Source organism: Plasmodium sp. gorilla clade G2, assembly GCF_900097015.1.
Source record: "Plasmodium sp. gorilla clade G2 genome assembly, chromosome: 13".
In the NCBI taxonomy this organism is placed as follows: Eukaryota; Apicomplexa; class Aconoidasida; order Haemosporida; family Plasmodiidae; genus Plasmodium; species Plasmodium adleri (nom. inval.).
This window is the reverse complement of record NC_041705.1, coordinates 403,980-417,500: the sequence shown is the minus strand read 5'-3', so window position 1 is coordinate 417,500 and position 13,521 is coordinate 403,980. Positions and strand designations below refer to the sequence as shown.

The 13,521-nt window shown below is 17.8% G+C and overlaps 4 protein-coding genes across 4 annotated transcripts; 2 read left to right on the top strand and 2 right to left on the bottom strand.

Annotated features, from left to right (window-relative positions):
• Positions 1–1,725: 1,725 nt before the first annotated feature.
• On the top strand, positions 1,726–2,205 carry PADL01_1310600 (cytochrome c2 precursor, putative; the record flags this gene model as incomplete). Its single annotated transcript, XM_028683635.1, has 1 exon — positions 1,726–2,205. The coding sequence occupies one exon, from the start codon at positions 1,726–1,728 to the stop codon at positions 2,203–2,205; it is 480 nt and encodes a 159-aa protein (XP_028539794.1).
• Positions 2,206–3,463: 1,258 nt separating this feature from the next.
• Positions 3,464–5,647, bottom strand: PADL01_1310500 (conserved Plasmodium protein, unknown function; the record flags this gene model as incomplete). Its single annotated transcript, XM_028683634.1, has 1 exon — positions 3,464–5,647. The coding sequence occupies one exon, from the start codon at positions 5,645–5,647 to the stop codon at positions 3,464–3,466; it is 2,184 nt and encodes a 727-aa protein (XP_028539793.1).
• A 2,772-nt stretch (positions 5,648–8,419) lies between these two features.
• PADL01_1310400 (26S protease regulatory subunit 7, putative) lies at positions 8,420–10,021 on the top strand (the record flags this gene model as incomplete). The annotated part of the gene is made up of 2 exons (XM_028683633.1): positions 8,420–8,488; positions 8,828–10,021. The coding sequence occupies 2 exons, from the start codon at positions 8,420–8,422 to the stop codon at positions 10,019–10,021; spliced, it is 1,263 nt and encodes a 420-aa protein (XP_028539792.1).
• Positions 10,022–10,995: 974 nt separating this feature from the next.
• Positions 10,996–12,309, bottom strand: PADL01_1310300 (AP-1 complex subunit mu-1; the record flags this gene model as incomplete). Its single annotated transcript, XM_028683632.1, has 1 exon — positions 10,996–12,309. One exon carries the CDS (start codon positions 12,307–12,309, stop codon positions 10,996–10,998), a length of 1,314 nt encoding a protein of 437 aa, XP_028539791.1.
• Positions 12,310–13,521: the final 1,212 nt, after the last annotated feature.

Here is a 13,521-nt window from a genome sequence, read left to right as displayed (position 1 = left end):
AGGAACTTATAAATTTTATTATTATTTTATTTTTTTATGTATTTTATGAAATAAAAATATCATTCTAATTTATATATAAATCCTTTTTTTTTTAAAAAAAAACATAAAAAATATATATATATATATATATATATATATATATATAATATAAAATAATAAAAATAAAGATATACATATATAATATATATATATTTCATTCCTGAAATGTATTCGTGTGTAGTTAAAATGAATTGAAAAAAATATATTCTTATTATTTTTAGGGTTAATATAAAACACCTTTTCATAAGAAAACCATATTTTCCATCTGTGTAATAATTATTTTAATCCTATATTTAATATTATATTAATCATATATTTTTTTGTATAAATAATTAAATACAAAGAGAAACATTATATTTTTCATATTTATTGTTGTTGCTGATATATTTTAATTTTGTAGAAAATTAGCTGGTGAATATATAAATATGTTTTATCATTCTGAGATATATATATATATATATATATATATATATATATATATATATATATATATATGTATAATATAATATAATTCATATTCTCCTTTTATCCATATAAAAGATTATATCCGAATTTTAAATTATTATATAACGGTTCAAAAATCCAAAATAAGAATATATAAAATGGTATAGGTGTGTCATTTTTTTTTTTTTTTTTTTTTTTTTTTATCAATCATATATTAATACATTTTATTTTTATAATAATTCATAAAAGATTCCCTACCTTATAATATTTAAGAAATAATAATTATAAATATTTCTTAAGAAAAAAAAAAAAAAAAAAAAATACATATTCATAAAACAAAAAGTATGTGATAATTTTTTTTACGTTCTATTTTTATTTTAAATATAATTCCTAAAACATATCTTTATTAATAAAGGATTATTTCTTTATAATATATACATAACGTAGAATATTAGAAATAATATAAATGAATAATCTTTATATAAGTTTGAAGAAATAATACATATTTATCATTTATTATTTTTTTTTTTTAATTGTTCATTTTGAATTATTCATATTATGGCGAGAAAATTTTATCGTCATTAAATTGTTTTACAAAAAAAAATAAAAATAAAAATAAAAAGAATTCTACTTTTATTATATATATATATATATATATATATGTATTTATGTAGTAACATATAAGAAAAAAATATATTTTTTAAATTAAATTGGTGTCCCCTAACATATTCAAAAGCATTTATGTAATCATTCTTTTTATATTGAGAAAGGAATAAAATCTATAGATGCTCAAAAGAAATTAATATGTATATAAAATGAAAATTTTTTAATGACATTTTAAAATATTCTTACCCATTAAAAATATATATATATGTAATTATTTTTTTGTATCATTAGGGAGAATTAAATTTATTTTTAAATATGATCAATTTAACAACATATATGTATATATATATATATATATATATATATATATATATATATAGATATAAATTTATAATGTTACAATTCAAATAATAAAAAAAAAAAAAAAAAAAAAAAAAAAAAGAGACATATCAATATGTTAAGGAAAAAAAAAAAAAAAAATAGCTAGTTGATAAAAAAAAAAAATATATATATATAGCTAGTTAACAAAAAATAAAATTAGCAATTATATATATATATATATATATATATATATATATATGTATAAATTATATTTTATATGTTTGTTATTTGATAATAATAGTAAAGAAGAACATAATGAATATAGGTGGTTATAAAAAAAAAGGCAAGTTAGATGATGAATTTCCGGATGATTTCGTATTACCTCCAGGTGATAAAGTAAGAGGAGAGAAATTATTTAAAAAGCATTGTAAGCAATGTCATTCGATAGCACCTGATAATAGTCAGACAAATTCAGGATTTACCAGTTGGGGACCTACATTATTTAATGTATATAATAGAACAGCAGGAATGAGTAAAGGTAATTCACCTTTTCAAACATCTCCAGATTTATATACATCAGGAATAATATGGAATGATGTGAATTTACTTAAGTATATGAAAAATCCACAACAATTTGTTGAGTCACATATTGGTATGAATTTTAAGGGTTTATCGAATTTGCAAGAAAGGGTTGATATTGTACATTACTTAAAAACATTGACTTATGATGACCCTTATGGAAAACAGATTGTAGAAAAATATTCTAAGAAAGGAAAGACAAATGGAAGTAAATAAATAAATATATATATATATATATATATATATATATATATATATATATATATATTTATATACATATGTCATTTTTACTCCTTAGGTTACCCTGTTTAAATAAATGTTTTATTTTTTTTCGTTTCTTTTTGTTCATTATATAATGATTTTGAAATTTATAATAATACTCTCGCCATAAATATATATATATATTATACACATTTGGCATAATTATAATATTTATCTTGTATTTTTTTATTTAAATGGAAATTTAAAAAATATGTTTCCTATTTTGTTAATTATTATATATATATATATATATATACATATACATTTCTTTTTTTTTTTTTTCTTTTTTTTCATTGAACCCCTTTTATTAAAAGGGAGTTCTAATTAATATTTTTATACACATAATTAACCTACTAATTTGTTATTAAACTCTTATTATATTGTTAAAAAAAAGTTTGTTTTTAATTATATTTTCTATATAGAACAAATATGGTTGTCACATTCCATTTTATCAAAGTTTATCATTCTATTGAACAAAACATTTTTTTTTTTTTTTTTTATTTTATATTTGTATATTTAAAACACTTTATAAAAGTCATTATAATAATTAAAATATAAAGGATAAAAACACAAAACACAAAATAATTAATTAGAATAATAATAATAATTATTATTATTATAATGACAACATTAATAATACATAACATTGAAATGAGATTATACACATTTTTTTTATGAATAATAAATGAATACATTATATATGTATATTATATAATGTATATACGCTTAAATATATAATGAATCATAAAAACAAAAGAAAAAAAAAATATACGTATACATAGATGAATATATATGCATATATCTTTTGCAAAAGTTATATATATATATATATATATATATATAATTCATTTGTAGATATATATATATATATATATATATACATATTTATTTTTCTTTTAATTTACATATATATTCATTCTTAAAAAACAAAAACAAGAAAATACAAAAAATAAATTTATACATTCAAAAATGTGAATATTTTAAATTCTTTTTATTATTTAAAAATTAAACACAAAAAAAATAATAAAATAAAATAAAAATAAATAAATAAATAAATAAATAAATAAATAAATAATTAGGTATAAACACAAAAATTAAATAAATAATAATTAACTTAAAAATATTATATTATATTATATTATATTATAATAATTTATTTTAATTCCTAATATGTCATATTAAGACATGTAAGAATATACAGATATAACACGAATTACATTATATTACATTTTAATCTATTAAAATCTAATTCAAGACTATTAACTTCAACAACATCATACATATTTTCTTGCCACTTATCACAATGAAATTGTACGTATGCATCTAAATTATGATTACTCTCAAGTCCACAACTGGCATATATATTACGTTTTTCATTATTGTTTGAATCAATAGTAAAATCTAAATCATTTTTTTCGAGATTATCATTATCATTATTTATGTCTTTTTCATTTTTTGTTATATTATAAGAATTAATTTTTTCTGCAAATTTTTTAATAATCATAGGTGTACATGCATAAATGGAACATAAGTTTTTATTTATATCAAAGAAGTAATAATTTTTTAAAGAAAATCTTGCAAATATATTTAACCTATTATAATCTTCATCTGCTTTACTACTTACTTCATCTAAGAAATTATCAATACTTGAATCTTCTCGAAAAAAAGAAGAATTTTCACATTCTGTAAAAATTGTTTCAACATCATTATTTAAACAAGAAAGTGCATGATCGAATATAAAGAAATCTTCTATATCTTCATAAGCATCATAAAAATATTCTTTTTTTTCATCATGTTCTAATTCTAAATCATTATGTTGTTTTGCTTTTAATGCTTGTTTTACTTTATGTATATCTTCAATATATAAAAATAATCTTGACAATCTTTCTTTTTTTATAGCATTTAATTTTTCTGCATTGGTAATATAATCAACACTTATATTCCTTTCAAATATACCTTCATTATAATATTTTCTTAATTCATGTAATTTATTTATTTTTTCTCTAAGGCTTTTATTAAAATTATTTTTACATTCTCTATATAAATCCTTAAGGGCTTCGATTTTGTTTATACCTATATGAAACACATTAAATTTATTTGCCATATCTTCATTTTCCATAAGTTTTCTTTTTATAAATTCTTCAACATTATTTCGTATCGATTTCTTTGGTAAGGAATCACTTTGACTATCATTAGATGAAATATATATTTTTTTATCACATCTTACTTGATTATTCTTATCATTAGATGAAATATAATTAATTTTATCACACCGTATAGGATTATTCTTATCGTTTGTAGAAATATAAATATTTTTGTCACTTTTTAAGGAATTATTCGGATCGTTTGATGATAGTTCATTTTTTTCGTCACTTTTTAAGGAATTATTCAAATCGCTTGATGATAGATCATTTTTTTCGTCATTTCTTAAGGAATTATTCAAATCGCTTGATGATAGATCATTTTTTTCGTCACTTGTTACATACTTATTGTGATCACTTGATGACAGATCATTTTTTTCGTCACTTCTTAAGGAATTATTCAAATCGTTTGATGATAGATCATTTTTTTCGTCACTTGTTACATACTTATTGTGATCACTTGATGAGAGATCATTTTTTTCGTCACTTGTTACATACTTATTGTGATCACTTGATGAGAGATCATTTTTTTCATCACTTATTACATAATTAATCTGATCACTTGAAAAAATATTATTTGTTTCATCCTTTATATAACCCATTTCATTTTTCTTTTCTGAATCTTCTCTTTTTATATTTTGTTCTTTATTAATAACATTATCATTATCTTCTGTTTCTATATTTTCTATTTCTCTTTCTTCTTGTACTATTATATGATTAGTTATATCCCCCGTTTTATTTATATTATTTTGTAAACATTCATTATTTATATTATTATATGGTTCATTTATGTTGTTAATATATTCCAGTTGACAATATGGAGTATTTTGTAGACTATCTGTTTTATAATATTCTTCATTTGTATTATTCATATAACTTTGTTTTAACATTAAATTATTATTTATATTGTTAGATGGTTGGTAGCACTTATTGCTTCCTTCTTCATATGTATCTACTACTTCTGATGTTTCATAATCATATGAAGAAGCTAACCTTTTATGATCTCTATAAAATCCATTATCATTATTATTATTATTGTGATTATTTGTATGACTTTCAATTTTATTTGTACATTTAATATAATTTTCATTTTGTTTATTCATATTTTCTATATCTTTTAAATTGTCATGATGTAAAATAAATTCATCATTCTTCATATTATCATTACTATCCTTTACATTTTGATCTTCTTTCACGTTATATATTTCTTTCTCATTCTCTATATTCTTCTCATGATTATTATTCCTTCCTTTCATCGTACTTATAAACTTATCAAAATATATAAATATATATATATATATATATATTTATTTATATATATATTTTTTCTTTGGTATACATAACATTAATATTATGATATAGCATTTTAATTATAATAAAAATAATTTTAAAATAATAATTAAATTATTATATACATATTATATATATATATATATATATATATATATATATATATATATATATATTTTTACATTTAAAATTACAAAAATAAATTTAAATGATTATATAGGGACATTAATATTATATATATATGTGAATATTTTTTTTTTTTTTTTTTCTTTTTCTTTTTCTTGTTTATAGGAAAAAATAAAAATATTATAAATATATAAAAAATATATATATTTTTTTAAATATACGGATAGGAATAATCAAAATTGAAAAATAAAAAAAAAAAGAAAAAAAAGAATAAGAAAAAGAAAAAATATAAAACAAAAAACAAAAGTTAAAAGTTTTAAAATTTACATTCAAAAAGAAAAAATTCTTATTTAAAATATAATATATTTATATACTTTTTTATTTATTATATATATATTTATTAATTTATAAATAACATATATTATAAAAATATATATATATATAAAATATATATATATAAAATATATATATATATATATATATATATATATATATATATATATCATATAATATATAATAAATCATTGATTTAATATAATTCTGTATATATATGTAATATGCATGTTTAAAAAAAAAAAAAAAAAAAAAAAAAAATGGATATATATATTTTTTATTCATAAATATATTCCTTATATATAAATTTTCAATAAGAAAAAAAAAAAAAAAAAAAAAGAAATTTTAAAATAACAAAACAATAAAATAATTTTATATATAAAATGCATAAAAATATATATGTTATATTATATTATATATATTTTTATATATAAGATAGAAAAAGAAAAATATGTTTATGTATATTTTTTCATCTACAAAAAATATTTTTTGGTGTTGAATAAATGCATGATGAAAACATTGAAAAATATATTGTTCTATATATATATATATATATATATATATATATATATAGCTAAATATATTTAAATATATTTAAGTATATATTTATATATGTATATATATTTATATGTTTATTACAAATAAAATATTTTTATTATTTACCACAATTCATATTTTTCATACATAAAAAAAAAAAAAAAAAAAAATTTATTTTTTCAAATGATATTTTACATGTAAGGTACATTTTATATATATAATAGTAATTTTTAAAAATATTATTTTAAGAAAAAAAAATTATTTTTATACAGAATTAAAAATATATATATATGTGTAAATAATATATAAATATGTGTATTTATTTTATATTACATACACCCAAAATTATTACTCATATTTATAATCTATATTGGTGTAATTAAAAGAAAAAAAATAATAAATATTAAATAAAAATAAAAGGAAGAACCAAGAAAATAAAAGATTTTTATTCAAGTCGGATAAATATTATATGATATATTAAACAAAAAATAAATAAATAAAAATAAATAAATAGTTTTATAAATCGGTATATATTTTTTTAAACATTATATATACATATTATTATGAAACTACATAACGCCTCTTTCATTTCATAATTATATTTTAACAACATCTGAAATATAAATATTCAAACTATGTGTTAAATAAACATTTTAGATCTATGTTTGTTTTTTAGATATTCTAAATATAATATTATATGAAAAATATGAGGAAAAAAAAAAAAAAAAAACAAAATAAAAAGCAACTAAAATAAATATGAAATTGTCCTTTTTAATAATACACATATATACATACATAAATACATATAATATACATATATATATTTATATTGTAAATATTTATAATTATTCATAATAGGTTATTCTTTCAAATGCTTTTATTAATGTTTTAAATCTTTATCATATATTCAATATAAAAAAAAAAAAACAAATTTGAAATACCATTTGTTCATTTATTCTGTAATATATACATAAATACATTCATAAATAAAATTTTTAAAGAAGTCGTCATTATAAATATTTTCGTTTTTTTTACATTTTTTTTAGTATAAATTCTTAATATTATATATTCTCCTTTTATTATTTTCTTTCCTAATCTGTTCTTTTAAAAAGAATATATGAAATAATGTTTTATAACAAAAGATATATATATGACATATATATATATAATATATATATATATATATATATAATATATATATATATATAATAATGTTTTTTTTTTAAATGTTCGCATAAAATATATTATATGGATTGAAAATATAATATAAATAAAAAAAAAAAAAAAAATATATTTTATTCTAATTTTTTTTTTAAATTATTTTATAAAATAATTACATTAAAAATATAATATATATATATATTTTTTTTTTCTGTTCATTACAAATTTAAAAAATAATAAATAAAATAATAAAAAAAATTGATACATATATAATATATATAAAATGAAGTACGTATAAAATAATAAATACATATTATATATATATTATATATATATAAAAGAAAAAATAATATTTTCATATATTTTAAAAATACAAATATTTATTTTTTCTTTTTAATTTATAATTATTTTTTTCTTTCTTTGATCATAATTTTTTGAAATATAATTTTTTCAAAAGAAAGAAAAATTCATTCACATGTTTTTACATTTTGATTTTCATAGAAAAAAATAAAAAAGAAAGAAGAAAAAAAAAAAAAAAAATAATAAATTTATTTATTAAGATTTATGAGTCCGTATTAAATATGGAAGAAGAAACTACCACTCAATCGAAGCCATTAGATGATGAAGATATAAATATATTGAAATCATATGTAATAAAATAAAAATATATATATATATATATAATATATTTGATATATATGTTATATTTTTTCGTTTTGTTTACCTGAACACAATTATATATATATATATATATATATATTTATGTAATTTATTATATGCTTTAATTTTTAAGAAAAAATGAATATTGTATGAATGGCAATTCTTTACAATGGAATGATTATAAAATATATGTTTTATGTGTATACGTGTGCAAATATATTCATATATATATATATATATATATATATTTATTTATTTGTTTAATTTTTTATATTGTCCATATATTTTTTTATTTTATTTTATTTTATTTTATTTTTTTTTTTTTTTAGGGCTCTGGTCCATATTCGAAGACCATTAAAAAGGTAGAAGGAGACATATCAGGACTCCTTGTTAATATAAATAAATTATGTGGTGTAAGAGAAAGTGATACAGGATTGTGCTTACCGAATCAATGGGATTTACAATTAGATAAGCAGATGTTAAATGAAGAACAACCTTTACAAGTTGCTAGATGTACAAAAATTATTAATGCTGACACTGATCAAACAAAATATATTATTAATGTAAAACAAATAGCTAAATTTGTAGTAGGATTAGGAGATAAGGTAGCTCCAAGTGATATTGAAGAAGGAATGAGAGTAGGTGTTGATCGTACTAAATATAAAATTCAAATATTATTACCTCCAAAAATTGATCCAAGTGTTACTATGATGACTGTTGAAGAAAAACCTGATATTACTTATAATGATATTGGTGGATGTAAAGAACAGTTAGAAAAATTAAGAGAGGTTGTTGAAATGCCATTATTACAACCTGAAAGATTTGTAACCTTAGGTATTGATCCACCTAAAGGAGTATTATTATATGGTCCTCCAGGTACTGGTAAAACCTTAACAGCTAGGGCTATTGCTAATAGAACTGATGCATGTTTTATTTGTGTGATTGGTTCAGAATTGGTTCAGAAATATGTTGGAGAAGGGGCTAGAATGGTTAGAGAATTATTTCAAATGGCAAAATCTAAAAAGGCTTGTATTTTATTTATTGATGAAGTTGATGCTATTGGAGGTTCAAGAGGTGATGAAAGTGCTCATGGAGATCATGAAGTACAAAGAACAATGTTAGAAATTGTTAATCAATTAGATGGATTTGATAATAGAGGTAATATTAAGGTACTGATGGCTACTAATAGGCCAGATACCTTAGATAGTGCATTAGTAAGACCTGGTAGAATTGATCGTAGAATTGAATTCAGTTTACCAGATTTAGAAGGTAGAACACATATATTTAAAATACATGCTAATACTATGAATATGAGTAGAGATGTAAGATTTGAACTTTTAGCTAGATTATGTCCTAACAGTACAGGTTCGGATATAAGAAGTGTCTGCACTGAAGCAGGTATGTTTGCTATAAGAGCAAGAAGAAAAACTATTACAGAGAAAGATCTATTATTAGCAATTAATAAGGTCATACATGGATGTAAGCAATTCTCAGCAACGGGAAAATATATGGTATACAATTAGTTTAATTGTAATTTGGGGGGGGGGCAACTAAACAAATTAAATATATATATATAAATATATATATATATATATATATATGTAGGAATATAAAACAGGTTGACAAAAGGATAGACAGATAGACAAATAAACATAAAAAAATAAAAATAAATAAACCTAATCTACTTATGTCTTAATAACATTTTGTATTTATCACTACCAAAAAAAAATATATGCATTTATGTGTATATTTCTTTATCAAGTGAATCTTCTATTTTTTCTTTTTTTTTAGAAAATATATAAATAAAAATATTTATATATATAATATTTATTTTTTTTAAAAAATTGTTTTTGAATAAAATATTTGCTTTCTTTCTTTCTATCTTTCTATTTCTATTTCTATTTTTATTTTTATTTTTATTTTTATTTTTATTTTTATTTTTATTTTTATTTCTTTTTTTTTTTTTTTTTTTTTTTTAATTGTACATTTTATATAAACTTTAAAAATTAAAGGGAAAAAAAAAAAAAAAAAAAGTTTTTTTTTGATTTATTTCAAAATATTTTACACTACATCTAAACAATCATATAAATAAATAAATAAATATATAAATATATACATATATTGAAGATAAATGCTGTGCAAAAATATATAAAATTAAAATTTTTTACTTGGAACAATCATCAAATGTTTCCCTTTTGGCAAATGGAACATATATATATATGTAACATTGAAAACGTTTGTTTTTTTTAATTTTTTTTGGTTCACAAAAATTGACATATTCTTAAAAATTATATTAATAAATAAAAACAAGAAAAAATAAAATACACATATATATATATATATATATATATATTCATCTATACCTTTAATTTTGGAGAGATAACATCTTTTTTTTTTTTTTTTTTTTTTTTTTTTCACATGATATATATATGACTAATCAAATATTCATTTATACCATTTTTTAATGAATTAATATGTTTCATTTTATTTTCTTTTCCTATGACATTCTGACCTGATAGTCTCCATTTTGTGTTATATACCTGACCCATGGCAAGGCTTGATAACCACTTTTTTCTATAATTTTTAAGTACCTTACAGTTATACCTGAGACTGTGAAATATGGGATTTCAAATTTAATATTTACTGGTCTCTTATAATATAGATCTTTATTTTCATTTGAGACAATAGAAGGTAAACCGAATTGGGCATTCATAATATATTCCTTTTGTCCTTGAAATTGTTTTACTTTCCATATTAGAATATCTTTATCTGGATAATATTTGACTGTTCCTATGTATGTTTGAAAATGTGGTGAATCAACATCAGCAGGTACTGGTAGATGGAATTCGACATTATTTGCTATACTTTTATTTTTAAATTGTGATTTTGCTTTAACAGTATATTCAATTTTTGTTAGAGACTTTTTTGTAATATTAATATCTAGCCAAAATAAAGGTTTGACATGAGTACTTAAACGATAAGTCATTAAATTAAAAATCCCATCAGGAGGAATGAATGAAATAGTTCTATCATTTTCAAATTTTGATAATCTAACACATTGATGAAATTTAATATCTTCTAATTCAACAAGTTTGGTTTTATTATTAACATTATTATTTGCTGAATTAGGATAATTATTAAGATTTTTATTAAAAAGTAATTTATCATTTAATCCTAATTTTAATTCAGGCATACCTGATAAATATGATTTCATTTTAAGACATCCTAAAATTTCACTTCTTAAAACCGTACCATTAGAAGATATAATAATATTTAAACTTTCAACAACATCTAAGAATATTTCATTTTTTTTATATTTAATACCTTCATTTCTCCATGATACAGAATTAGTTAATGCTGAAGGTATTTTAAAATTATTAACTGTTAGTTGATGTGCTTTATTTTTTATATATTCTCTTAATATTTTTACTTCACTTAATTGAGGAAATCCATTATCAATCATTTCATCTAATAATTCATATGTAATTACAAAATTATCTTTAATACTTTCTTCTTCTAAAACCTTAAAATAATCTTTTAATACTTGTATGAGTTTATATAAAAATGCTATAATTAATGTTGCATTACTATTCTTACGTGTTACAGCTAAAAAATATATATTATTATGAGCTACCCAACAATATGTCAAACCGTTCACATGAAATATTGGTTTTATTAAATTATCTTCTTGATCAATAACACAATTATAAAATACCTCTGTTAAATTTACATTTACTTCTCCTCTATAATTTCTATTAATTATTACTTTTCCTTTTAAATCAATTATAAAGATAGCGCTTATGCATGCCATTTTTTTTTTTTTTATCTTATATTATTAATTCTGTATATTTTATTTTTACTTTGTTCATAATTTTCTATTCATATTTCAAATGGACATGTATATAATAACACAGAGATAAAATAAACATATATAAATATATAAATATATATATATTATGTGTATGTTTATTTTTATGTAAATTTCAGAATATACATTACAAGCAACATATAGTGAGATATCCTTCTCTTTTTTATTAATATAAATTATTTCTCAATAAAGCAAAAAAAAAAAAAAAAAAAAAAAAAAAAAAGAAACAAAAAATTTCAAAAGTAAATTAATACGTATAATATTTTCAAGTATCTCACAATATACAAACGTGGGGACTACAAGCTTCTAAACTGTAAACCCAAAGAAAAAGGTTTTTAGTCATATTAAATATATAAACAAAAAAAAAAAAATACATATATATATATATAATGTTACATTTATATTTTGTGTAAAAAATATAAAAATACTCTATAAAAATGACTACCTTTTACTTTCTTCACTTTTTAAAATAAATATTACGATCATAATAAAATTATCATAATATAAAATATATACAATAATATTACATATACATATATATATATATATATATTAATCCATCATATTGTTAGGAGATATTACAAAAACGAAAAAACAAAAAAAAAAATATAATATATATATATATTTATTTATTTATAATATATAAAAAGAAAACCATGGAGTTTAGAATAGACTTTTTAATTCTATACTCTTAACATATATATATTATATATAATATATATAATTATTAATTCTAAATATTATAAAATAAACACTCTTTTTTTATACATTATATATATAATATTTATAAATATATTAATTTATCAATATATTTATTTATATATAAAATACATACTTTTTAACAAGTTCTTTCTTTTATTAAAAAAAATAAAAATAAAATAATAAAATAAATAAATAATAATAGTAAATTTATTCTTTTATCTTATGTACAAAAAAAATATATTTTTTTTTTTCTCATTTCATATAAAAATATGAATTTTTGTTTTGTTCATATTTGCTTGTGAAGCTATAATTAAAATTAAAGCATATATAAAATAATAAGAATATCATCAAATTATTTATATTCACACTATTTTTTTTTTTTAAATATTTTTACACGTTTATCTTTTTAAAAAAAAAAAATAAACATATATTATGTATATATGTATAATATGT